The sequence below is a fragment of the Streptopelia decaocto genome (genome assembly GCF_964273445.1).
Source record: "Streptopelia decaocto genome assembly, chromosome: 22".
In the NCBI taxonomy this organism is placed as follows: domain Eukaryota; kingdom Metazoa; phylum Chordata; class Aves; order Columbiformes; family Columbidae; genus Streptopelia; species Streptopelia decaocto.
In genome coordinates this window covers 4,653,142-4,678,929 of record NC_138677.1, presented here as the reverse complement: position 1 = coordinate 4,678,929, position 25,788 = coordinate 4,653,142, and the positions used below count along the sequence as shown (strand labels likewise).

At 57.3% G+C, this 25,788-nt stretch overlaps 2 protein-coding genes across 3 annotated transcripts in view; both read right to left on the bottom strand.

The window, feature by feature from the left end:
- Positions 1-12,100, bottom strand: part of PSMB3 (proteasome 20S subunit beta 3) — a 34,218-nt gene extending 22,118 nt beyond the window's left edge. The window contains exon 1 of the mRNA XM_082071025.1: positions 12,095-12,100. The gene's annotated coding sequence lies outside the window, so the exon portion shown is untranslated. The remainder of the gene's footprint in view (positions 1-12,094) is intronic.
- The window catches only part of MLLT6 (MLLT6, PHD finger containing), a 40,196-nt gene that overhangs the window by 2,894 nt on the left and 11,514 nt on the right, over positions 1-25,788 (bottom strand). For both annotated transcript variants that reach the window (XM_082071022.1, XM_082071023.1), the window contains exons 8-19: positions 19,751-19,852; positions 13,096-13,270; positions 11,812-12,393; positions 10,286-10,470; positions 9,607-9,724; positions 5,729-5,795; positions 4,781-4,923; positions 4,330-4,518; positions 4,097-4,185; positions 3,392-3,738; positions 3,147-3,255; positions 220-582 (exon numbers count right to left, since the gene is read on the bottom strand). In XM_082071022.1, the coding sequence (XP_081927148.1) occupies positions 220-582; positions 3,147-3,255; positions 3,392-3,738; positions 4,097-4,185; positions 4,330-4,518; positions 4,781-4,923; positions 5,729-5,795; positions 9,607-9,724; positions 10,286-10,470; positions 11,812-12,393; positions 13,096-13,270; positions 19,751-19,852 (2,469 nt within the window). The remainder of the gene's footprint in view (positions 1-219; positions 583-3,146; positions 3,256-3,391; positions 3,739-4,096; positions 4,186-4,329; positions 4,519-4,780; positions 4,924-5,728; positions 5,796-9,606; positions 9,725-10,285; positions 10,471-11,811; positions 12,394-13,095; positions 13,271-19,750; positions 19,853-25,788) is intronic.

The window sequence follows — 25,788 nt, the reverse complement described above, 5'->3', positions numbered from 1 at the left end:
GGAGCCAAATCTACACGGAACGCACCCGCGACCCTGCCTGGACCCACAGGAGACCTCGGATGTAGCGTCAGTGACACCAGCTACTCGGGGACGCCGCAAAGCCAGCGGAACGTTCTGGCTCTGTTGCCTCTCACCCTTGCATCCCCAAATTAACTGGAGCACAGCCCGTCCCTCCCCGGGAGCTGGGGGGGGTCAGGGCAGCGCCAGCAGCATACGCACCGTTCCTTTGGCGGCGTTGCCGTCGGCCGGCAGGCTGAGGAACGGGTTGGTCTGCGCCGTGAGCACGGGCGGGATGCCCGTCCCCGAAGCCAGGAGGCTGTTGGCGGGAGCGCTGAGCGGCGGGGTGGCCTGGGGGGCCAGGAGCTGCTGGGGGGACAGGGAGGCCAGGAGGGAGGAGCCGCTGCCGGGGGGCGGCTGGGGGGCCGAGGTCATCAGGGCGCTGGGGCTGGAGTGCAGGGGGGCGGAGGTGGGGGCCAGGAGGCTGCTCATGGAGAGCTGGGACGAGCCGCCCATCTGCAGGCGCTGCAGCTCCCGCTTCTGCTGGATCTGCTGCATCATCTGGAACACCAGGGCCTGCTGCTCCTGCGGGGAAGGGCGAGGGAGAGAGGTCAGAGGGGACAGAGGGCTCGGGAAGGGGTGACGGCTGATGCAAAGGAGCCGTATGTGCACACGCCTCCCAGGCAACACTACTGGGGACAGCGAGAAAGTCCCCTTGGTCACATCGCTATAGGTAGAGAGGGGAACAGTCTGTGTGTGCTTGTTAACAGCCTGCGCTTGTGACCTTTCCACCCCCGGTGTTTCCTGAAGCGCAGGATTAACTGACCCCCACCAAGACACCCGCAGGATCTACCCAGCTCCTTCCAACCGACCCATGGATTTTAAATCTGTGGCATCCACCCCATCGTCTGCAAATTCCCTTCCTGGCCAGTCCCGCTTCACCGCTCAGCCCTGACCCACAGGTCAGCGAGAGCTGGACTTGGGGGGGACACAAGGGCCACAGTTCACCTGCACCCCAGGGGCGCTCAAACCCAGCAAAGCGCACAAATCACTATAGCAACCATCGAGCAGACATTGTTCCCCTCCCCACGGGGACGCGGCTGATGACACGGTGACATCAGCTGCTGGAAAGAGAAGCGCTTTGAAATTTCGCTTTTCCTGGGTTATAAATAGCCTGACCCAGAAATGCATCCAAAGCAACCGGCCAAGCTCACGGGAGGCAGAAACGAGCACGGATTCATTGACGGGAACTGTTAGGCTGGTGCAAAAGTAACTGCGGTTTTGGACTGTGAATTTTAGATCATAACGAGGCTCAGACACATCTCTATTCAACAAAATAGGAACCATTACAATCCAACACATTTTTGCCAACAAGAAATAAGTTCACTTGTTCCCATAGCGTAAAAAGCGGCGGCTCGGAACCCGATGAGCTCTCGGAAAGCATCTCCTGCATCCTGCTGCTTGTGGAAGCGTTTTCCCTGCACAAAGCTGTCGAGATGCTTGAAGAGGTGGCGGCTGGTTGGCGAGAGCTCAGGGGAACGTGGCAGACAAGGCAAAACTTCATAGCCCAATTCGTTTGACTTTTGCAGCGTCGTTGGTACGACGTGCGTTGTCACGGAGAAGAATCGGGCCCTTTCTCTCGGGCAGCTGCAGGTGTCGCAGTTTTCAGTGCATCCCATTGACTTGCTGAGCAGACTGCTCGGATGTGATGGTCCCACCGGGATGCAGAAAGCCGGAGTGGATCAGACTGGCAGCAAAGCACCAAACAGTGACCGTGACCTTGTTTTGGTGCAAGTTTGGCTTTGGAGGTTCTTCTCAGTCCAACCACTGCGCTGTTCGTTACCAGTTGCCGTATACAATCCACCTGTCATTGCACGTCACAATCCGATTGAGAAATGGTTCATTGTTGCATAGAGGAAGAGAACATGACACTTGTTTGATTTGCGGTCAGCTCATGAGGCACCTGCTTCTCGAGCTTCTTCACCTTTCCAATTTGCTTCAAACGCTGGGCGACCGTCGAATGGTCCACGTCGAGTTCTTTGGCAACTTCTCGTGTGGTTGTAAGAGTGTCCACCGTTGCTCTCGGTTGGTCATTGTCACCTTCTGATGCCCGGTCACTTGGCTTCTCATCTCCGAGGCTCTCGCCCCCTTTGTGAAACTCCTTGAGCCACCACTGCCCTGGCCATTCATGGGCAGTTCCTGGGCCTTGCTGATCTTGCAAGTTGTCCCCACTGCTTTACAACCCATTTGGAACTCGAATAAGAAAATTTGCTTTTTGCCTAACATAATTTCCACAGTCTAAAAATAAATACGGAATAAACAGCGAGTAATAAGCCGCTAGCAAAAAAAAAAAACCCATAACGTGACAAAAGCGCATTAAAATGATGTATAACAGAACGGCGTTTATTTAAGAACGCATTCCAATGTCAACCGGCAAATTTCAACAACGCACAAAACCACAGTTCCTTTTGCACCAGCCAGGGCAGGGACGGCGCGATGCTGCTGGTCCTGACACACTCCGGGGCTTGTTCACCCCATTTCGGGGCAGCCCTTCCCACAACGGGGCGGCTGTTGTGCCCGCAGGACTCGGGCACAGATCCACGATCCTCAAACAGCCGCCTGCTCCTCGTCCTGACCCCAAACCCTCAGCCCCTGGCACCTCCGCGTCAATGTGCCCAGACACAGCTCACCCGCCTCAGCACTAAGCAATTTGCTGCTTATCTATCTAAACTCAAGCAGCATCCTCAAGCAAGTTCCTCCTCTCCCGTGGGCCTCACCTGTGAGCGCCGAGACACGCCGGAGCAGACGGGATTTGCATTCAGAGGCGGCTGGAGGAGGCAACAACCCTCCTGGTTTTACGCTGGCTCAGCGCTGCCGTGTTCTCACACCCTCAGGATGTGGGAAACCCAGATTTGTAAGCAACAGTTCAAATCCCCATCTTGCCCGGCTCCGGGAGGTGCCGCACCTTCCCGCCTACAGCTCCTCTTCCCCGTCCCACCCCCAGAGCCCCGAGCCAAGGACACAAGACTCGGCAGCCCCGCGGGCAGGGGACTCACGTGGAGGAGGGAGCCCCGAGTTTCGCTCTCTGCTCCGCGGCTTCCCCATCAACCAGCTCATCAGATAAAAGGTGCCAGCGGGCACGCACTTACCGGATTAAGCGGCTGGGAAGTCAGGAGCTGCTGGAGCTGCTGGAGCTGCTGCTCGTGCTGGTGCAGGACGTGCCGCTGCTGCTCGGTCAGGGGACTCAGGCTGGGGACGCTGCAAGGGGAGCGGGGCAGGGGACGTCAGCGCAGCCCGTCTTGGCCCTGCGCACGTCGGGTTTCCCTCCATCCCTCCCGGTGCTAAGCTTCTGCTGGAGAGGGCAGGGCTGTCCCCGCGAGCTCCCCGTCCTCACCTGCTCAGGCTGGTGGAGAGCTGCAAGGTCGGCGGCCCGCTCGCCTGCGTCGGAGGCTGGGCGGCCTGAGCTCCGTTCAGGCTCCCCAGGATCCCGTTGATGGGCATCTGCTGACCTCCTGCCAGGCTCCCCATCAGGCCGTCCACCATGGGCACCGTGGAGAGGCTGTGGCCGGCACTGCTGCCACCCCCCAGCCCGCTGCCCGCCACCCTGGCCAGGCCATTCACCTGCTGCACCCCGGGCAGGGGTAGCGAGGCAGGACTCTGCTGCAGCATGGGCAGGGGCGGAGGGGTGCTGTGGAAGGACAGGGAAGAGCTGCTCCTGCTGGGGCAACCTGAATGAGGGTCCTGGGGGAAAAACGGACATAAGAGCATCGGACTGGGGCGGCTTGAGAAAGGTCAGCGCAGCTCCAGGGGTCCTTTGGGGAGGGGGGGCTGTGAGTGCAGGCGGGGGGGTGTGCTCAGAGGGGTCCCGCAGCTCAGACGCGCTTTGCTGGGTCTCTAGAAGCGCGAGTGCAATAACCTAGAAGCCTTGTTGCCTCACGCTCCCAGTCTCGGCTGCTCTAGGGTGAAGAACAGGCACTCCGGAGAAAGAAACCTGATTTCTGGGCCTGGACTAAGCGGCTTTATGAGCTGGGTAAGGAGTCGGAGCACTGGGACGGCACGGCTGTCCCCTCCCCGGCCCTTCCCCGGCTGGCCAGCGTACCTCAGAGGAGGTGGAGAGCGAGTTCTCCATCCCAAAGCTGTTCTTGCACGGGGGGCTCTTGCTGATGCTCAGGGAGTCGTTGTTGCAGACTGTACGGAGGAATAAGGGAGGACGGAGTCAGGGGTGGAGCCTGACGTTGCCACAGCAATAGCAAGGGACAGAGAAATGGGTCAGATCCTCCCCACCGTGACCCCCTCCTGCCCACCCCGGGGCACAGGGTGACGAGTCCTCACCGCTGGCAGGCAGGATGTACTGGGCTTGGCTGCCTGGGCCGTTGCTGCTGGTCACCACGGGGAAAGGGACAGAGAGCTGGACGTTGAGCAGCTGCAGACGCTCCTTCTTGGCCGTCAGCGTCATGATCTGCTCCTGGAGCCGCTGGTTCTCCTTCTGCAGCGAGTGCAGGGCTTTGAGCATCTCGACAACTGCAGGGGACGGCAGGGGAACAGGGGAGAGGGTCAGGGTGACGGGGGAAAGAGGAGAAGGGGATCCACAGGAGGTACCGCAATTAGACCACGCTGGGGGAGGAGACTGGCCCCAGACCACCATCCCAGCTACCCCCACCAGCACAGACTAGCGCTTTGTCCCCCACCCGGCTCCTTCGCCTGTGGGCAAAATCCCAGCTGGCTCCCACACAAGCACGCACAAGGACCTCTCCTCCCACAGCCCGTGCCCGGAGTGACTCACTGTTTACACCAGCTTCCCCATTGCCCTGTTTCTCCAGGAGCTGCTCGATGTTGGGGGTGGCCTGGGGAACATTCTCCAGCTGCCCGCTGCTGCTACAGGACACGGTCTGGTCGAAGAGGGTCGGCAGGCTGCTGATGGGGGACCTGGGGAAGGGTTGGGGACACGTCAGAGGTGTCTGCACCCGCACTCCCCAGCTCCCTTCTCCCCACGTTTCCTCTGCCTTGCACCAGGAGCGGCTGCATCCCTCCCAGCCTCCATCTCCTTTGCTCTGCTGCAGGGGAGCGCTCCGTTCCCATTAGCCCCAGTTTGTATTGGAAAAGCAAACCGGCCTCCTGCCATCCTATCCCACCCCATCCCCACCTCACCCTTCCATTCCCATCCCACCCCATCCCACCCCCACCCTGCCCCATTCCATCCTATCCTACCCTATCTCATCCCATCCCACCCCATTGCCACCCCATCCCATTTCCATCCTATTCCCATCCCACCCCCACCCTGCCCCATTCCATCCTATCCTACCCTATCTCATCCCATCCCACCCCATTGCCACCCCATCCCATTTCCATCCTATTCCCATCCCACCCCCACCCTGCCCCATTCCATCCTATCCTACCCTATCTCATCCCATCTCACCCCATTGCCACCCCATCCCATTTCCATCCTATTCCCATCCCACCCCATCCCATTCCCACCCTGCCCCATTCCATCCTATCCTACCCTATCTCATCCCATCCCACCCCATCCCTCCCATTGCCACCCCATCCCATTTCCATGCCATTCCCATCCCATTCCCAGCTCCAAGGAGGAAAGAAGGAGCTGCCTCTCCTTCCCCCATCTCTTTCCCTCTCCTTGCTGTGTCATCCCACGCTTTCCCGGAGTCCCCCCGTGCGGATTTGGCTGCACCCCCACGCCCGGCCCTGCGGGAGGGGACACCTGAAGGACACTCACATGGAAGAGAGACTCTCCTGGGGCGACGTCCCTCGGCACCCGAAGCTGCAGTCTTCCAGGTCGGGCTCTGCGTGGGGAGAGGGGCAGAAAGGCCCGGTGTTCATAGGCGGCAGGTGCCCGGCTCTGTCACCCGGGGCCGGTCCCCGCTAGATGGGAGCACCGAGCAGCGCAGCCCCGCGGAACGGGCCGGGTCCGCCCAGCCCCGCCCGCCGGGGGAGGGGCTGATGTCACCGCGAGTCACACTGCCATGGGGGGGGAGTGACCCTGGGAAGGTCACCGACAACCTCCCCGCGCTCCGTGTGGCGGGGGCTCAATGTGCCCGAGGGGACGGGGCCGCAAGCGCGAAGCCGCGGGGAGCGGGTAGCGCCGGGGCCGCGGCGGCTCCTTCCCGGCTCCTTCCCTTGCTCTTTCCAAGCTCCTTCCCCTGCTATTCCCCGGCTCCTTCCCTTGCTCCTTCCAGGCTCCTTCTCTTGCTCTTTCCAAGCTCCTTCCAGGCTCCTTCCCTTGCTCCTCCCCTTGCTCTTTCCCGGCTCCTTCCTCTGCTCTTTCCAGGCTTCTTCCCAGCTCCTTCCCTTCCTCTTTCCCGGCTCCTTACCCTTCTCTTTCCCGTCTCCTTCCCCTGCTCTTTCCCAGCTCCTTCCCCTGCTCCTTCCCGTCTCCTTCCCCTGCTCCTTCCCAGCTCCTTCCCCACCTCTTTCCCAGCTCCTTCCCACCTCTTCCCCTGCTCTTTCCCAGCTCCTTCCCAGCTCTTTCCCAGCCGCAGACACGGCGGGATGGGCAGAAAGCAGCTTCTCCTTTAGCCCTAACGCTGCAGCAGTAGTGGGGGAGCAGCTTTGCTGAGGCTGCAAGGATGAGTCAACCCTGTGCAAAGCCCCGCTCGGCTCTCCTAAGAACCAGCGCAGCCTCTGCCTCTGTTCCCCAAATTCCCCTATTGCCTCCATTCCCGAATTGCCTCCACTCCCGAAACCCATCTGGAGTCTTCCAAAATTTCCAGATGCTCCGCTCCTTTTAAAGAGCTTCAGTAAGTGCTTCAGTGTCCAGAAGCCACCCCCATACCCATCCCTCTGTCCCAGGGAGCTGGGACACCGCGGTGCTGGGGACGGAGCCGCTGTACATGTGCAGGATATCTCCCACCCAACGAGTAATCAAGAAGTGAAGTATATTTATCTGCCATTTGCTTTCCATCCCCAGAGCCTGCCAGCCTGTAAACACACGTTCCCCGGGCTCTGGGACGTGTCAGATGTTGTGACTCCAGCCTGCACCAGCTGGCTGACTCGCTCCTCCTCTTCTTCACACAATAAAAGACATTTCTTATGTGCAAGAATCCAGGAAGTCTCCTGCAGGGAACACTGTGATTTACAGTGTAATGCCCTGAGCAGGGCATTAGTTACTGGCAGTATTTTCCACTGCTGAGAACAAGCAAATGCAGCTGTTGTTCAGCAGCTCTTACAGACAGGTACGAGTGGGATCCTCACTCCTTCATCCCCATGGGAATGTCTTTCTGGCCATCAATTATAACCAGTCCACCCTCCCAGGGGGAAGCCACTGCTTTCTGGAGGTGACCAGCAGTTGCCAGTCAACACTAATTTCCCAGTATATGACCCCATGCGGAGACAAAACTGGATTTTAGGGACACTTTCCTAAATTCTCCAACCAGGATCTGCTCCTAGAAGGCTGGGAACAGGCCACAGAAGTGTCCTCCGCCTTGTTTCCACCATAAACCCTTTGAAAAACATCCCCAGCTTTGCCACGACAGTTTTAACTCCCAACCAAGGAAACACTCAGCTAAGCTTTGCCTGTTACCGTCGCATTGTTTGCCAGCAGCCCAGGGAGGCTGCACACATACACAATTCTGGTTTTCTGAGCGCTACCAGGCTCTATATTCAATTATCTCCCGGCCCACACCAGCCTGTTGTCTGCAGAACGGCGAGACGACTGAGTTATCGCCCAGAGACAGCGCTTCCCAAGGCAGCACGTAGGAAACACAGGCTTGAAGACAACTCGAGAAGATAAAATACGCCTGGCCTGTCATCGTAATGAGGCAGGATCCAGGACAAGCCGTGGAAGGAAGAACCAGACAGTAGCGAAGGGAGTGGGAAGATAAGAATCAGGCTTTTTGTACTGCCAACGGCATCCTGGTATCGACCTGCATTGCCGATAACAGCTGCTCAGCTCTCCCATCTGTAAGACAGGGTAACACCATTTCCCTGCGTCCCATTACAACTGTGAAGAGCTGCAATGAAAGCTGCATCTCTCCCAGATCTGTCTACATGACACTTTCAGGAGAGGTAATCCGAATTAAAGACAAGGCGGGATTACTTAGAACTTCACAACCTTCCTGTTAATGATTGGGGATTAAAGCAGTCGCCACACTTTCAAGTGAAAATGGCGTCACACAGGTGCTTTAACGCACGTTAATTAATCCCCCTGGAAACAAACAAAGTGAATTTGGCTTAAGACGCTCTGGGCCACCAGCTGCAGTGGGAGATAGTGACAGGCAAACCTTAACAAAACCCAGGAGCAGTTCTAAACGCTGCCTGGAACTGGTCCTGAAGCTTGTAAGACCCCAGTTAACCAACCAAACAACAATGTTGGAAATGGAAACGAAGGATCAGGCTTTTGCCATCATGATTCATTCCGCAGCAGCCGCGGGGCTGGAACAGAAGCCTGAGCCTGAACCACAGGGCTATTCCTGCCCCCGAGCCGCTTCCTTCCCCGCCAGCCCCTTTGCCAAAATACAGCGCCGGGTCATCCCTCTGCTGTTCAACCCCACGAGGGGAGAAAAACCCTTGGAATCCTGGTCTTCCCTCCGCTCCAGGTGGCTGAATCACCCCTGACTCACCGCTCCCTGCATCAGCTGCGCCGTCACCTCCAGCAGGGACACACAGACAAAACGCCGCCGGGGACGGACGGACGGACACACAGGCACCTTCCGCGGGCTCGCCAAGGTCGTGAACAAGCACACGTGTTCATTCATGCTTTACATGCAGGCATGCACGCTTGTTAAAGGCAAATAAGGGCACACCGGTGTGGGAATATGCGGAGAACTCCGATCCGCCGCTAACGAGGACGGAGTGGCTGAAAGGGCTTGTCACTCGGGGGGACACCGGGCAGGGTTTTACTGGGCGAGGGGACCACGAGACGGTTGCGCCTCTAACGGCAACACCTGAAAAGTCAGGAGAGTGCTTTTGTTTAACCCAAAATCAGGCTCGCTGTGTTTTGGGGGAAAAAAAACAAGGAATCTTATGATGCTTCAAGTTTCCTGCTTATTAACCAGGCAAATTTCCAAGAAAAACGCATTTGCCTCGGTGGGAAAAAATGAGCAGTTGTAAGTAATTCCGTGTTGGCACGTTCACGTTTGGAAGTTGGAAACGTAGATTTTGGTGCATTCATGACAAAGCCAAAGGGGAAGGGCGGAAAGTAACTCAAAACAGAAATGGAAGATGCAAACTAAGAGTGTGAGGTATCTCTCATTTTAGCAAACAAAGCGAAAACTTGTGTTTTGAGCAAGCAAAAGCTCGCAGTAGCTCTTGCCAGGTTTGCACAGCTTTAGTGAGGAAAAAGTCAACAAATTGCTGTAGGGAGGGACTCACATTCTTGCACTTTTCTAGCACGTGTCCAGGGACACGCGTTATCCAACAGACACAGCAGCAGATGTGGTTTTACAGGACTGCGAGCCAGCGGTTCGTTAAGGCAAACACAAGCACCTCCTGCTAAGGAAAAAAGCCACTGTCCCCAGGTCCGAGCCCCTGGTTGTCACACGCACAGGGTGGGGACGAGCAGGGGGGGCAGCTGCAGAACTACGGGTGCAATTGTCTCGACTCTTCCAGCGAGAGCCCTTTGGAAGCCCAGACTCACATACCTTCTGGTTCACGTACCTGTCCGGCTGCTTTCCGACTGATTTAGGAGCGGGTTGATTGATAGCCCAGATGCGAGGGGGTTTCCAAAAATATGGGAGGAAGGGAGGCTAAACGTTGAGCCTGCCAGTGAGAACACCTACAGGGCAAAACAAGGAGGGAGAGAGTGAGAAATGACTTCTCAAAAATGCAAGAGGAAAATAACTTCATTATTTCAGCTCTTCCTGACTCGTGAACCCAGCTTGCCCATGAGAGGGAGTGTTAAAAATATCTCCTTGGAAGGCTCGCTAGACAGTTGAAATCTTCCCAGCCCTGTCTCGGAGCCAAGAGGTCTGAATGAGCCGTGTTAATGCTGTAAAACCAGCTCTGTCCTCCCTGTAAACACCCGGCAAAGGACAAGGCTCTGTCCCCAGCACAGCCTGCCCAGCGCAGGGTGACAGGGCTGGCCGTGGTGGCAGCAGGGGACAAGCAGCACGGGACACAGGACATGCTGGTGGCCAGGGCTCTGCTACCTAAGCGCTGTTTGTGCCCCTTTTGCTTGCAAGCCCTCCCACCCCAAAACAGCCTGAGACACAAAACCGCCCGCATCTTCCCACCGGCTCCAAGGGAACCCAAGAGTGGAAAAAGCAACTCCTCTGCACCCACAAATCGTCCCCGCTCTCCCGACCTACAGCCCCTCTCCTGGCCCTGATGCTCTTACCTGCGTGGTGGAGACCGAGGAGGAGGAGGAAGCCGGGATGGTGCTGGCGAAGGGCGAGCGGCTGAGCTGCGGGAGAGACGCCGTAGCCTGGTGTGCCAGGAGGCTGGAGGAGAGGGGGGTACTGCAGACAGCACGGAGCACTCCGCCCCCGTGGGAAATAGGGTCCTTGTTACTGGTGTAGATCCCTGCGAGGGGAGGAGACGTTAGAGAGCTGTGCTCCCCTCCACGGCCCGGAGGCAGCTGGTTTTCTGAAAGGGAACGTGGCACCCATGGGCGAGAACAAGTGTAACCTGCAGGGCAGCATCTCGGGGCTCGGCACGTGGCGAGGGTGGTCACAGCCCACACTCTGCTATGAAAGGCGTCACGAACTATCCCAGCCTTGCCCCTGCCCTCCTCTCGTTTGCTCCCCACACCCCGATCCAGTCCAACGGGGAAACCACGGCACCAAGTGACTCACCGGAGGCACAGGGCAGAAAGGGGACGGGGACTCAGGGAGTCCCACTGAGACAAGAGGCCACGCTCGTGCTGAGCAGACCTGTCCCTTCCGTGATGCCCGGGGGACACGGATGGAGAAATGAGGAAGAAAAGGAGAGGACGGAGCTGCTGCCGAGGGAGGGGACCCAAAGCTGGGTCCCTCGGGGCACTGCCAACACAACAGGAGAACAAGGCAGGAGAGCAGGGCTGGGCAGCCTCCTCCTCTTCGAAACATCCCTTTGTTGTTCCAGGGGTGAGGCAAAAAAAACAACAACAAAAAATGGCCTAAGGTTATGATTATGGAAGTTGCCCCAATTCTTGCAGCTCCTCTCCTCTCGCAGGCAGCACAGCAAACGGGCCAGGGCTCCCAGGCGCACACAACGAAATGATACCTCCCCCCCATGGCAATCTGACCTAAATTGGAGCATCTGCAAACAACCCACAATAGAGCGATGACAAGTTCTGCTGCCAGAAGAGTGTCAAACCTCAGCCTGGAGCAGAAGGCTCCTCCTCTGCCTCCCCCTTAACCCCTTCGTGCCCTGTGTCCCCATCCCTGCCCGGACAGGGGCTTGAGCTGGGGACAGCTGTCACCTCGCAGCAGAGTTAATGGTGTGACCGGTCTCCCAGCCCAGCGTGGATGTGGCAAGCCCAGGATGAGAGGTTTTGCTTTTAAAAGAGGGGTTAAACCTGCCCCGTTTATGACAGTCCCTCATTTGGGGTCAGACTGCGGTTGGTCTGGTTTAGCCTGCGAATTTCCCTCTTTATCACTCTGGAAATTAAGCTCTGCCGAGCTGAGGTTTTCCTCAAACCCTCAATAAAAGGGTTTGAAAAGCCCCCCAGCTCCGATGCCGGAGAACCTGACCCGGAGGAGATTCTAGGACGAAAGCCAAAGTGGAAAGGCGAGACCTAGATGTGGATTTTTATAGCTCTTGGGACTGAATTAAAGGGACTGGACTCGGTGCAGACAGGTCCAGACACCAGCCAAACGTGAGGAAGAAGCCGGCGGGGCTGGGAGGAGCCACGCACACCTGGAGCCCCGAGGGGCAACGCACCTGAGCCCAGCAGCGGGGACTCCATGCTCAGGCTGGGCAGGTTCCCCGGGTGGCTGAAGGACCGTGAGGAGCCGCCGACGCTGGAGCTGACAAGAGAGCCCCCGGAGAAGGGTGACGAGGATGTAGATGTGGACCCAGCCAGCTGGGCACCCAAAATCTCTTTGCTTTTCCCCCCTTTGGGCCTGCCGGGCCCGTGCTTGTTCTTCTTGCTGCCTTTGTGCTTCTTTTCCTTGAGCACCTCTCCCTCCTCCATGCTGAGGGACGGCATGCGCTTGTGGCTGCTGCTGCTCCCGCCGCTCCCCACCGAAGGGCCACCCACGGGGTTCGAGGCTTTATAGTCCACGGGGGAAGCATCGCGGGCTCTCTGCTGGCTCACGGCCGACGTGGAGAAGCGCATGATGGAGCCGAAGCCCGAGAAGATCACCTTCTGCTCAAAGACGTCCCCCTTCTGGCCTTCATACAGAGGGGAGCAGTGGGAGGAAGAGGAGGAGGAGACGGGCTTGCGGTACTTCTCGTCGTCCTGCTCGAGCTTGGGGAACGTCACGAAGTCCTGGGAGCACTGCAAGCTGCTGCAGGAGGTACCTGGGGGATGAGGAGGGGAAGCAGATAGAAGGAGGCTCGTGGTGGTTGTAACTCAGCCTGTGAGGCAGCACGAGCACGGTCACACCTTTGTCACCTTCCAGCCCTTCTGACGCTCTTCAGGAAGCATGAGAGGTGCAAGCCAGCAGTGTCACCCCCCCAAAACGTGCATGTGTCCGCTCCCACCGGCATCGTTATCAGCCCTCCAGCCCCAATTAGGATCCCAGCAGCCACAACGTGCTGGCCGTTAATGACAACGGCTCAAAAAAAGAACTGAGCGCGGTCAGGGCCCTGCGAGGCTTTGGCTCAAAGCTCGGGGGGGCCTGGCTGTCAGGTTTGGGCTCAGGTCTCGCCCCTCAAACTCCTCAAAACGCTGCCGCAGACGCTGATGGAGGGGAGGGCAGGTGCTGCTGCATCGCCTGCGCGCAGAGCCCGTCCCTCCTCCTCCGCTCGCACATCTGGCCGCGTTTCTCCCCGCAGCGCAGAAGGCCTGTGTGCCACACTCCCTGACTCGCTTCTCCCCTCTGTGCATGGAATTAGTAGCAATAAGACTTTTTCTTTTCACTTCAAGGGGTTAAAGAAACAGCTCTCAGCAAAGTCTCACAGCACCAGCTGGTGAACGGGTATCTCGACAGATATAGGGATATCAGAATAAAGCAAAACATCACCCCCATCCTCCTTTCTTGCGTCTCCTCCCGCCCTCACCTGCAGGCTGGAAGGTCCCGCTGGATGAAGCGGAGCTGAAGCCAACCGAGCTCTTCCCGCTCCCCGTCTTCTTTCCCTTGTGGCTGCTCCCATGGCTCGAGGATTTCTTGCCTTTCACGTCCGACCTGGCGACCTCCGACGTCTCTTTGCTCCCCTCATGGTGGCTGGTGGAGCCCTGGAGCAGCAAACACAGAGGTGACTCACTCAGGCCAGATGTGGCCACAGCGGGGGCTCTTTTTACCAATTTCCCCTTAAAAGAAGTAATTAATTGTCCCCTCCGCCCACAAAGTGATGGCCAGGTCATGTTGCTCAGGGGAGAAAAGCAACGTTTCCCTCTATTGCTGCTCGGTAGCAACAGGCTTTACACTCCTAGGGATTACGCTCATCCCATCTAAGTGCAGGAAATTAAACGGGGCGCTGACAATCGGGGCACGGACATCAAAGGTTCACCGCACCGTCAGCAGAGGGTTATTCAGCCCAAACCAAATCGGAATCTGGCTGCGATTCAAACGTGTATTTCAGCTGCATCTCTCAGGTGTGCTGTTCTCAGCAAGGCCGTTCCACCTGGGGGGAGCGCGCGGGTCCCTGTGCTGGGGTGGCGGTTTCCCTGGGTCCCCCCTGCCAGCCCAGGGCTGCGCGAACCCTCCGCAGTCAATATTTCACAGTGACGCGGCCAGAGCAGCATCTGAGCAGGCGGGAACAGATGCGATCCAAACCCCACATAAGCCCGGAGGAGACGGGGAAGGAAGGAGGATGAAGAGGTTGGCCAGATGCTGGGAAATCCAGGAGTTGGGGGCGAGAGGGAGAAGTGTGGGAGTTCAGCAGGGGGAGAGCGGAATGAACCGAAAACCAGATCCCCACGCTCGGATGTGAGACCTTCACCTTCAAGTCACTTCAAAGCCAAACCGTTCAAAGATCCCTTCTTGCGAGATATTACCGCAACCAATCAATATTATAGATACAGTTCCAATGGGATGGCTACAGCCCAAACCAGAACACCTGTGCATTAGCGCAGACACCTTTTATTTCTTACTGAGCAGATAGAAGGAGGACGCAGAGAAGCACGATACCTTTCTTCCATTCCACTATCCCTGACTCCAGATGACCTCTTCTGGGGCAGAGCTAAAGAAAAAAGCGCTTGTAATGCAGACTCATGAATGCCCAGATAAAAATCTCTCCCCATTCCTCCCACATGGTTTAATCACTCTGCACAATGCAACAGCTGGCAGCCTAACGCACACCAGATGTGCCGGGAATATGAAAGACAGGAGGAAGGGAGTGGTGGAAATTAGGGGGGAGATGAGGGGGAATCTGTATTTTCTCATCACAGACTCCTGGATGTAGGAGATTAAGCTTTCTTGATTTATGAGCTCAGAGGGAGCATGAAAATCTTTCCGACTTTCCACATCTGCCTGGGGAGGGAAAGGAGAGCGGCGTCTGGGGGCTGCGGGACGTCCCGAGACCGCGCACGGAGCCGCAGCAACGAGGTGGCTCAGAAACACGACCCCTCCCCACATTCCGCCCCCCATACATTCGCCTCTTTGGAGCTCGGCACAAGGTGCACGAGGCCACAGAAGGGCAGGGGGGAAACCACATGAGAAGACATGTTCTAAATGCAGAGTGTCGGGAAGGGAGCGCAGGGCGAGGCTTGAATTAGCGCAGGGTGGAAGGGGGAAACCTGAGCTGCGAAATAAATCTTAATTGCGAAATTAAAGGAGGGGGGGAAAGCAAAGGGGAGCGGGGAAGAGAGGCTGAGCTGAAGGCGGTGCATGGGCGCTCACCTGTAGGGTCGATCCGACCTCCCCGAGAGATTTTGGGGTGGGATTTTCCTTGCTAAACACCACCCTAGATATTGTTTGCCAGACAGATCCGTAGGGCACAACCACAACCCCTCCTCACCACAAAGGGCCCTTCTCGAGCAGCCGCTCTGGAGAGTCGGAATTTGGGGCAAGAGCCCAAGTTTTGCAGCTGAGGAGCAAAGTGAGGGAAACCGAAACCCAGATAAATCCCTTCCCCTCTCTGTGCCTCCGTTTCTTCCCCACTTTGCTCCATGGAGCCTGCAAGCTCTGCAGAGCCTTCCAGGAGAGACCCGGGGGCTGCCAAGCACAACACGGCCTTGATCTGAAGGGGGGGGGCTCTGCTACCATCATGCCAACATTAATAACGCTAACGAGGGCTGCGGTGTCCCTAACGAAGGGGATTCTCCAGCCTGGGCTGCAGAAGCTTGCGTGCCCGCCGCTGTGCGGGGCCAGAGGTCTCGATCTCTGGCTCGGCGGCTGGAAATCTGTGTGCAGAAATCCCCATGGTTTGTGTTTTGCAAACAGGTGTGTGGGGGAGGCCACGCTGCAGAGGGGACAGAAAAATAACAGGGAAGCGCTGAGGAAGTGAGAGCTCGCTTTCGAAATGAGGCGGCAGCTTCGTGTCGAAGGTCTATTTAAAGCAAGCGAGTGAAAAAAAATATGTCACCAGAAGAAACCCGCTGGCCCAGCTGGAGGTGACAGAGTGATGGGGAAACTCCTGCTCCAAACCAGGAGCCCGGAGGAGCGAGATGAAGCGGCAGGGACACCCAAGCACAGGCATGCACGCACCTCGTCCCCCCGGCGCTCGCTGTCCCCCGGGGCTGTACCTGCGTCCCGGCCTCTCTGTGACACTGAGCAGCGCCCGAGCTCCTCACTCATTAATTTATTGATGGGAAATCAGAAGAGCGTGTCTCAGCCCGCTGATTGGCGAGACGAGCTCCTAGAGGGAACCACTGATGAAATGCAGAAGGGGTGGGGGAGGCGGGCGCCGCGGCGGAATCGCACAGCCGCTGTGCCCTGGATTAAACTACCGGCGAGGGGACGCAGGGAGGACACGGAGGACAATGCGCTGAGAGCCGGAGCCACTCCAGCACAGGGCGAGATGCTGGAGCAGCCGCCCGGGCAGGGTGGAGGTATCCGCTGCCTCTCCAGGCTGGATCGCCCGCTCAGCCCAGTCTCCATCAGGGCCCGAGCGCTTGGACAAGCTGCAGCATCCGTGTCTGAGCCACTGCAGCCTTTACCGCGGATCGGCAGCACCGCGCCGCCGTCCTGCGCGGGGGGGGCAGCAGACACAGATGGGCTGAACACTATTTCAAGTCCCTGGTGTCACTGGCGAATTCCCCCTCACGTCAGGACAAGTGACGCTAAAAGGTTCAGGGATTCTGACAGCGAATATCCGTGCTGAGACATGCTTTGATTTGCAGCGGTAACCATCATCCTTCCCCCCTCAAGCTCCTACCCCGTGAATGTGCCCGAGCCAGGCGCAGCGCAGAGGTTCCCAGGATCCGTCAGCTCCCGGCCGCTCCTGGGTCGACGCCGAGAGCTCAAATAACAGCGGGAAGCCTGCAATTGTGTGTTCTTTGCCCTGCTGCGCTCCCTCTCCAGCACCTGACCGGGACAGGGGGGTGCGGGGAGCCCTTGGCATCCATCACAAACCCCAGAGCGAGCCAGATGTTGCAGCCCGAAACACGCAGCATGTGTCAGTGAGCGTCAACAAGTGCTGGCGGTGTCTGCAGCTGGCAGGAGGAGGCAGCTGGGGCGGCTCGCGAGCCCGCGGATTCGCTGCAAGTGCAGCAGAGAGCGGCAGGATGGCTCCCCGGGGCATCCGCAGGGCAAGGGAAGCGGGGCAGGACGGCTCCCCGGGGCATCCGCAGGGCAAGGGAAGCGGCATCGCCGCTGGGCTGATCCCTGAGCATCGCCAGAACCAGGTGCCGGCTGCACAGGGATGTCCTGAGCACAGGAGCCGCCTCCCGAATCTGTCTGGGGGGTGCGAGCGCAGCCCCGGCTCACAAAACTGACCCAATGCTTCCCCCCAGTGAGAAACCCCCAGGCTGCTCCACAGACACCGTGTTTCCAACAGGCTGCTCAGAAGCGTTACCAGTCAGGCAGCATTTTTGGATAAACCACATGAAATAGCCAGAAAGTACTACAGCCAGAAACTATCACCCAGAGGGGATGTTTGCTGCCCCTTTCCCACTCCCCAGAAAGGCTGGAGCCAGCATGATGAATGGGAGCTTGCGTCCAGCACAAATCCACTCTCTACAACCCCTCCGCTGCCAAATCCATCCCAAAATCCCAGCCCCTGAGCACCACGGGGGGATTTCCAGCAGCTCAGCTGCTCCGTGTGCCCTCGGGAAGGGACATTCCTGGCCCCCATGGGCAAGGTCTCCTGCCCCTCTTGGTGAGCCGTGAAAATCCATTGCCTAAAGGCTTTTCAGAGCTCAGAAGGTGTTATGAAGAGTTGTCTGCGTGCTGTGAATTCACACCCTAGTTTCACTTTCCGGTGTAGACAGACCTGAGGCCGCACCGCTCTGGTTTTGGTGTATTTATCCCCCAAAGCAGGGGAGGCAGCGAGAGCTCGTCACTGCAGACGGGACACGGGGACCTGCTGGAGCCCAAGTGTCACATATTGATGGCGTTTAGATTCCTAGAAGACGCAGGGAAGCGCTCGCCGAGATGTCTTCTAAAATGTGGCAGAAGTCAGAGGTCTAGCGCAATCGATTTCAAGAGGAAGACTGAAACCACATCAAAGGATCTTCTTCAGAACTAAGCGCTTCAAGAGGGGAGCAGCGGGTGGACGACAGATTAGGTGAAAATTGGAACTGGAAAGGAAATCTGGATGGCAAAATGAAAGAAAAACGCGAACCCAGAGGGAACAAGAAAGGGGGATGTAGCGCTGCTCCTCCAAAGCAATGGAACACGGTTCCACTGCTGGGAACTGTCCTAATCGAAGACCCGGAAAGGCCAAAGAGGATTTTGACGTCCAAGGGAAACCTGTTTGGATGTGCTACATTAACGAGCCTCAAGGTTCTTCATTATTCTAACCCACGCAATGTTACGCTGGTGCAACTATCTAGAAAGCCTCGTCCAACCACCCCGAGGCGTTTGGATCTGGGGTTAATACCTTTGGTAACAGAGTTTGGACAATACTTTGGGATCTACGCACAAAAAAAAAGCAAGGGAAATACACTCTCTGTTATGAGGATTAATAATAACTCCCTAGGGAAACACTAAAACCCCGTCACTCAAGTACAGCTACAGTAATTAGGATCTCCTGAATTTCGGCTTACAAAGAGTTGAAAGCTGCCTGTAAAACTGAATTGCACCCTTCCCTCCGTTATTTCTAAAGGTCTGGCAGGGCTCCGGAGGAGACAGCGGGTAATTGTCTGACAGCCGCGCTGCCTGGCCCAGCCTCGCGGCTTGGATTTCAGTTCAGCTTGAAAATAATCTCCTTAGGCCATGGGTTCCTGACAGCTCTGTTAACCGGGCGAACCCGCTGCTCCCCAAAGCCGGAGCGGAGCCGCCCCAACACGCGCACAGGTGAATGGGAGCGCTGGCAGCGCGGGGGCTGCTCCTCTGCCCTGTCCCCATGTCACTTGCTGTGGTCCCGGCCTCGGAACCACGAGAGCGGCTTTGCCGCCGCAGCTCTGACCTACATCTCCCGCTTCCAGCCCTGGCCTCACGCACCACGCAGAAAATCCTCTTCGGTCCTAACCCGAAGCGACCCCGTGCTGGCTGGCACCAGCTTTCGCTGCCCCTTCTCGCACACAGACACCACCAGCCCGGGAACTGCCACCTTCCCAAGGCGGTGGTGCCGCGGAAAGGCCACCCGAGCTTTTCCAAGTGGCGTTTTTGCGCACAAAAGGACATTCCTGGGACAAGCTGGTTTGTTTGCTCCAGCAGGAGCTTGGCCCTGGTCCTGCTCTCCCTGTTCCTGACCCTGAAGAACGGTGAACTTGGCTTCACCTTGTTGCACACCAGCTCCAGGCAAGTTCCACCGTGTCCATCCCGCGTTGCTGGAGCTTGGAGGTGGCACAGGCTACAGAGAGCTCAGGGCTGGCCCGATTTACAGCCAGGTGCAAGAATCAATGTCAGCAGCACCATCGCAGCAGCAGAAATACCCCGATACCCTGACCGTGCCCCACCAGCCTTGGGCACTGAGATGACAAACTCACACGAGGGACATGCAGGACATCCCATGACATTTTCCCAGCAGGGAACTGGACTTTCTCTGCACCTCAGAAGCAAAACAGAAGCAAAACCACACTGTGCCCTCTGCCTGAATTTCCCTGAAATGGAGGAATTAAACAGAAATCGACCTCCTATTGTCTCACACAGAAAAGCTACCTCTATTATGCACTTGGAAGATCATCTGTGCTTTGAAGATTGTCTGTTTTGGTTATTCTTTTCCCCTCAGCTATGTCAGTTTGTGTAATAAAGGACAACACCTCCTCCCACAGCCTTGCCTTGCTCATCCACCTGCCCGAGCTGTTTGTGATGTGGCAGCAGAACAGGCCAAAGCGCCGACATTTATCTGTTCCGTGGGAGCTCCGGATCCGAACATCTGCTGCGGCACAGCCTGGCACTTACAGCTCAACCGCCTGGGAGCCGAGCTCCACAATCGTGTCATCAGTGACAGAAATCAAGGCAGCTGCCGTGCTCAGTTCCCAAGGTGGGCACTGAGGTGGGGCAGAGACAGTGAGAATGTGACGGATCGGGAAGCAAAATCAACGGATAAAAGCCCTTTCTCTGCTCTTCCGCACCCTCCTCCCCACCTCCCAGCAGAGCCCCAGCGGATGCTTCGCCTCTTCCCTCCCTCCCCGCCCGCGTTCCCCAAATTCCTGGGGGTTCGGTACCTTCTCTGCAGCAGCGACGGGCACCGAGGATGGGGTAAGGCTGGTGGGAGACTCCGGCCGCTTTTTGTGCTTCTGTTTAGGTCTTTCCTTGTCCTTCCGACTCTGCAAAAGAAATCAGAGAGCACTGGAAGGCAAACTTTTTTCTCTGCTGAGAAAAGCGGTTGTAAGGGAAAAGAAAGGAGGGCGTGTAGGGCTGGATTTACAACCATACATTTCATATTCCTCTTTCCTTCTCCACCCAGCCACACGAGCCCAGTATCCTTCCCCCACATCCCAGCTTCTGGCTGGGAGCGTCCCACTATCTCTGCCCCAGCTGCAGCCAACATCTGGAGCGCATCACGTCAACAGAAGCCCCCAAATCAGTCGACGGTAAGACGATAGGGAAGGACTTAACAAGCTCTGGCTGATTTCGAGAAACCCGACCTTTCCTCTTGCTGTTTCCCCAGAGGGACTCTGTGCTCTCTACCTTCTTGGAGGGTTTCTCAGAGCCACCCTGTGCGGTGGTACAAACCCCTCGCGCGGGGGTTTTATTCTGGGAGCTGGAGTCCTCAGTCTGGACCGAACTGAAGAGTCACATTGAAATTCGTTTGATTCCCCCAAAAGATGCTGAGCCCTGAGGCTCCAGCTGCCCAAGTTGGGATGCTGTCAGGGGAAGGTGCAACCGCAGCAAATACATGAGCTCTACTGTGTTTTTGGGGAGGAGAGAGTGGAACAATTAGCTTAGGAAACAATACGCTAAATGGGAAAAAAAGAGGGCAGGAGGAGGGAGAGGGCAGGAGGAAACGGCTGCAGAAGAGAAGCGTGAAGCGAAGCAAAAGCGCTGCAGAAATCGGCACCTTCCAGCGTGGGTTTGGCTGAGTTTTCACAGCGCTTGGAAAGGCGGCCCGTGGTGCTGGAGCCAGCGCCAGCCTGCCAAGACTGCACGGCAGCTTTGGCTGGGATGCGCTGGTGGAAACAGGAGGCGAATCCAGCCGCGAGCTCCACCGCGCTCGCTGAGCGCCCGGCCGGCGCTGCCAACATCCGTCGCTTTAGCACCACACTCCTGGCGTTTGGCAGATCTGCTAAAGCCACCGTCCCTACAGCTACAGTAGTTTACAAGAATGTCTGTTTTCTTTTTTTTTCCTCTTTAATACACATTTCCAGCTTTGGCAGCGAAGCTTGAGAATGTGATTTCTACCAAGTGCCGAAAGACAAATTAAAATTACATCTTTAGTAAACCTCATAATGTTTTAAATACTTCAGGGCTTCTCGTGCTATAAACTCCGCCTAAGTCCTTCTAGGATGGGAAGATGAGGAAACCATGGCCCAGTTAGTTAAGCGGCTCGTCACACACCACGTGCACACCCGTGTTCATCATTCCAGCAGTAGTAACAATTTGCACCCGCTTAATAGCACACAGCAGAGGGTTTCAACAAGCCGGAGAGAGGTTTTTAATATCTACATCTCATTTTGCAAACAGGGAAACCAGGGCACAAGGGATGGGAGAACTGGCTATGATTTCACAGCAAATCATCCAAAGATTCAGGAAGGAAAGTCAGGGCTCCCGCCCCACGTGCAGATGCTGCTGGTGCCATCATGGAAGCCAGAAATGGGAAACAGGAGCCAGACACCTCATCACAATCCATTTTGCCACAGAACCACAGAAATCCCGATCCTTAAACTTTGGGAATAGCTCAAGGCTTACTCTGTCATTTTGAGACCCAGATTCCAAATGTATTTCGATCACGAAGCCGCAACAGGAGGGAATAAGGTACAAAGCTGCGAATGCCAGCGAGACAGCGCTGTAATGATTTAATTTTATAGCTCGTGGTGGAGATATGGCAGAGCCAAGCCGCTCTGGCTAATGACAACGAACCTACACACCTACATACACACAAACGTGCACACGCGTGGGGAAAAGCAGAAACGTCCTGACTGTCACTGCTTGGAACCATGAAAACCTCCCATAGTTTCATTATGATGGCAGCCACCAAACTCGCATCCTCCAGCTTCAAAATCCTGGCTGTCTCCGGTGTGAAATCCTCCCTTCGCTGTTGGCAGCACTGACTGTACACCAGCACCGACTGTACACCAGCACTGACTGTACAGCAGCACCGACTGTACACCAGCGCCGACTGTACACCAGCACCGACTGTACAGCAGCGAGCTGAGCGGTGCTCCGGGTCTATGTAGGAGTGTGGACATATGTAGATATTCAGCAAGAACCCAGCCTGCACAATAGGGACCAGATTGTTGGAATGCCTCGGCTCCCATTTAGACGCTTGAATAAATGGTCAGGTTTTCCAAAACGCTAAACCCTGGGTATCGAGCTCTTTTGAAGATCTGGCCCAGACTACATGTGCTGAGCAACTGCGCCCAAACTATGGAGAAAATCTGCCCCGCAGAGTTTTCGTGCTCTGCTCAAAGGACTCGCGCTCAAACCAGAACCACCGCAGCCTGTCCCTTGCTCCTGCTCACCAAGCACTTGTCCTTGTCCCCCCAGCCTCCTCTGGGTCCTGCCTGGGTTGAGCAGAAACCCCCATGACCTCTTTGGGCTGCAGCCCTTGGGTTTGCACAGTCTTTGCACACCCGGCATCCACCCTCCAGTTATACTTTAGGGTACTCAGAAAGGCAACAGCATCTGACACCGTCTTCAGTGTCACTGCAGGAAGGCAGCACCCTGTGTCAAACAATTAACTCCGTCACCCCACGGACGCTTCGCAGACGGGCCGGGTTGTCCCCAACCAAGGCACCGGTGCGAAGGCTCCGCCGGCACCGGCACGGTCGCCGTGCTCGCTCACTCCCGGCTCCCTCGCCCTGACAACCCGGGGTGTTCCCCGGCTTGCAGCAGAACCTTTGAGACATGTGGGTTCCCTCCAGGAACCAGAAAGCTCCAAATGCTTCTTGCATGAGCCGCGGGGCGCAAAGGGAGGGGAGGACAATGGGGTGGGGAGGCAGCGCTGTCCCCACTGTCCCCACCTGGCTTTTCTGTGCCCAGCGCTTTGTTCCCTCCTCTGCAAAGCCTCCCCCAGGGAACTTCGCAGCCAACAACCCCGAGCTGGCTGGCGGTGCCATGGAGGAGTCAGAGGAGGAGGAGGAGGGAGGGTGGATGCGCTGGGAGAGCGGGAACCCCTCCGACACCCCCGTCCCACGAGCCATACCTTGCAGCCGGTGCTCCCTGCGGCGGGCTGGGCCAGCAGGGCCCGGGAACCTGCCCCCCGCCACCACCTTCACGGCAAACCAACCCTCGCCATGGCGGAGCGAGCGGCCGGGCCTTGGCATGTGGGCACGGAGCAGGCCCGGCGCGGCGGGGGGAGCGCGGCCGCATCGGGGGGCGTGCCGGAGACACCAGCTCCCTGCCAGCTCCCCAGCGCCAGAGCGACGCAACGGGGCCTTCTCGCTGCCAAAAAGGGTTGTTCCGCGGCTCCCCTCGCTCCCCCCGCCGCCATCTCCCCTTCCCCGAGCCCCCTTCTCCTCATCTGCTGGACACCGGCAATTGGGCCATTAAAAGTAGCTTGGGAAGGAGGGAGGGGAAGGCTGGGAGAGCCAAGCGGGCTCTGCTGCTCCCTCCCTCTTTCCCAGGCTCTCTGAACCCGGAGGAGGAGGAGAAGCGGCTCCGGCTGCAGCCATGGCAGCCGCAGCCAGGAGGAAGGCAAAGGGGCGCTCGGCGCCTCGTACCGCGGCCATCCTGGCGGTTTTGTGGGTTTGCCTTGAGACACAGTCTGAGTGCCTAAGTGTTTTTACACCAGGAGCCACATCCAGCCCTCGCGGGGCTTTGCGTGCTCTCGAATTATCGCTGCACCCCCTGCTAATGGAGGGATTCGCTGGGGGCGGTTAAACACCCAGATAACGAGAGGTCACTGAAAGCCGGTCAAGGATGCTATAAAACAAGGTTTTCTACAGCTACACCACGGATTTAGATTCAATACTCCTGCCAAAAAAGACCTGTGCTGGTCTTACACCAGCCACCTGCATCCCGCTTGACAAAACACATTCCACTGCGCCCTTTGGTGCCTGCGCGGACCCAAAAATCCAAGAGCCAGAGCCCTCACCATCTCAACTGCAAACACAAACCCCCTTGCAGGGCTGTCGGGTTTAGATCTGAGCCCAGCACAACTCCCCAAACCTTAGGAATAACTCCAGTCGGGCTTATTTGCTCCAAGTGCCTCTTTTCCTGTGTCGCCGGGCAGGGACCGTTCCTCTCATAACAACATCCCATATCCAAATTAAAAGTCCCCAGATTTTGCTTATGGGTTCCAGGTGTTCGCTAAGAATAACACTGGACAAGCATCTCCCTCCACGGGGTACATGGCTAAAAATGTAGTAGCGCGTGTGCTCCCGGTGTGACAAATTTCATTCCATGGAGCATGGTCATTGTATTTTCTGCGTGTTTCAAGCAGACAATATAGGTGACAGAACATCTGCACTTCATTCAACCCCCGTGCGTCATCCAGCATTTTCTTGGTATTTAGCTATTGTTTTCTTTCTCGCTTTCTTCTTGCTTTTTTGAAAACAAACCAACCCACGGGGTAGAGCACACGCACTGCAACACCAGCCCCAAAGAAATCAATAGGGCTGGTTTTGCTAAGTCCTCTGTGTTCTGAGGAAAACCCAAAGCCTGGAGCTTTCCCACTTTCGGGACAGCACAGAAGGGAATTCTTGGGCTGGTATCACTTGTGCCCGGGGGAGGCGGGGGCTGCTGACACTGTCCACATCACAATTGTCCCTTGTTCCGCAGAGAACAAGCCTCTTCACAAATGCTGAGCCATTTTACAGCCTGGCTTCGGAGTCCAAATCTCAAGTTTTTGCTGTCTTGCTGAAGCCTGTGCCGCTCGGTCATTAACTCGGAGTTTTCCTCCATAAATCCTAAGCAAACAGCCCCAGGCCTGCACTGGGAGCTGCTTCTGGAGCAGAGAGCACCTGCATCCGGGGACTCAGGGACACGCTTTGCTCCATCGCATCGCCCCCGGCTCCGGGGAGGCAGGAGCAGGCGCCGCACAGCTGGCCGGGCTGGGGAAAAGCTGCTCTGCTGCAGGTCAGCGCAGCCGCACGCCCCGTTCCCCCGAAACACGTGCGATTAGATCACGCGCTGCCGGTCACGTACTCCAAAACCATGTGGGAATGAATGGTTCAACCCCCTCTCGGGGTGTTCCCCCTTCCAGAGGTCCGTGTTCCCACACCCCGTCGTTCCTCCCTGCCCTTCTCACCCCCTTCCCCAGACCCCTAAACCACTCAATGCTGTGGGAGCGGGGAGCGCTGTCCTCCCCGCCGTCCCAGCCGCTTTGCACCCCCTTGTCCCCACACCTTTTTGCGCCCTCTCTAAGTGGCAAGCGGTGATTTTGCACTCGCACCGAGCGATTCCAGCCCTGGACGGGGCCTCCATGGGATCTCTGCTCACAAACCCCAGGAGCCATCGGGAGGGGAAGATCCGCGACGGAGTCTGCACGTCCGCGAGGAACCCGGGGGCTAACAATAGCAGCAAGCGCCGCTGAGAAGCCTATAAATAAATCCATATTCCTCCTGGTTTTGCTTTCCCCCGGCGCTGACCTGCTTTCCAAGCAAAGCCGGGAAGCCAAACCTCCCCTGCTCCTACCTGCCCGCACGTGACAGCGCTCCCAGCCCTGCCACCAAAAAGCTGTGCAAACAGAGCAAAACCCTCAGCCGGTCCCCCCACGCCTGTCAGTGATAATTACAGCCGAGCTGCCATCAATCACCCCGATCCTGCCCTCTCCCTCGCCTAAAAATAGCACGTTCCAGCACAGCCCTTCACCTTGTGCCAAGCGCCCGCTCCCCGGCCGCGCACAGATGCTCCTTCTCCCTCCTCCTCCTCCTCCTCTCCTCACAGCAGCTGAACACACAAGAGGAGTAAATACTCCCCGGACGCTTTAGCCTTGTCGGCAGCAGCGAATTTACAGCCTCGGTGCTGGCGGCGGAGCCGGCGCCGCTTTGTAAGCGAGGTTTGCCTTGTTTGCCCACATACCGGGTATGGTTTGGACAAGCTCCCCAAACACGTAAGGGACGCGGTGGGCAGCGTTTCAAGCTGGATATTGCGGGATAAC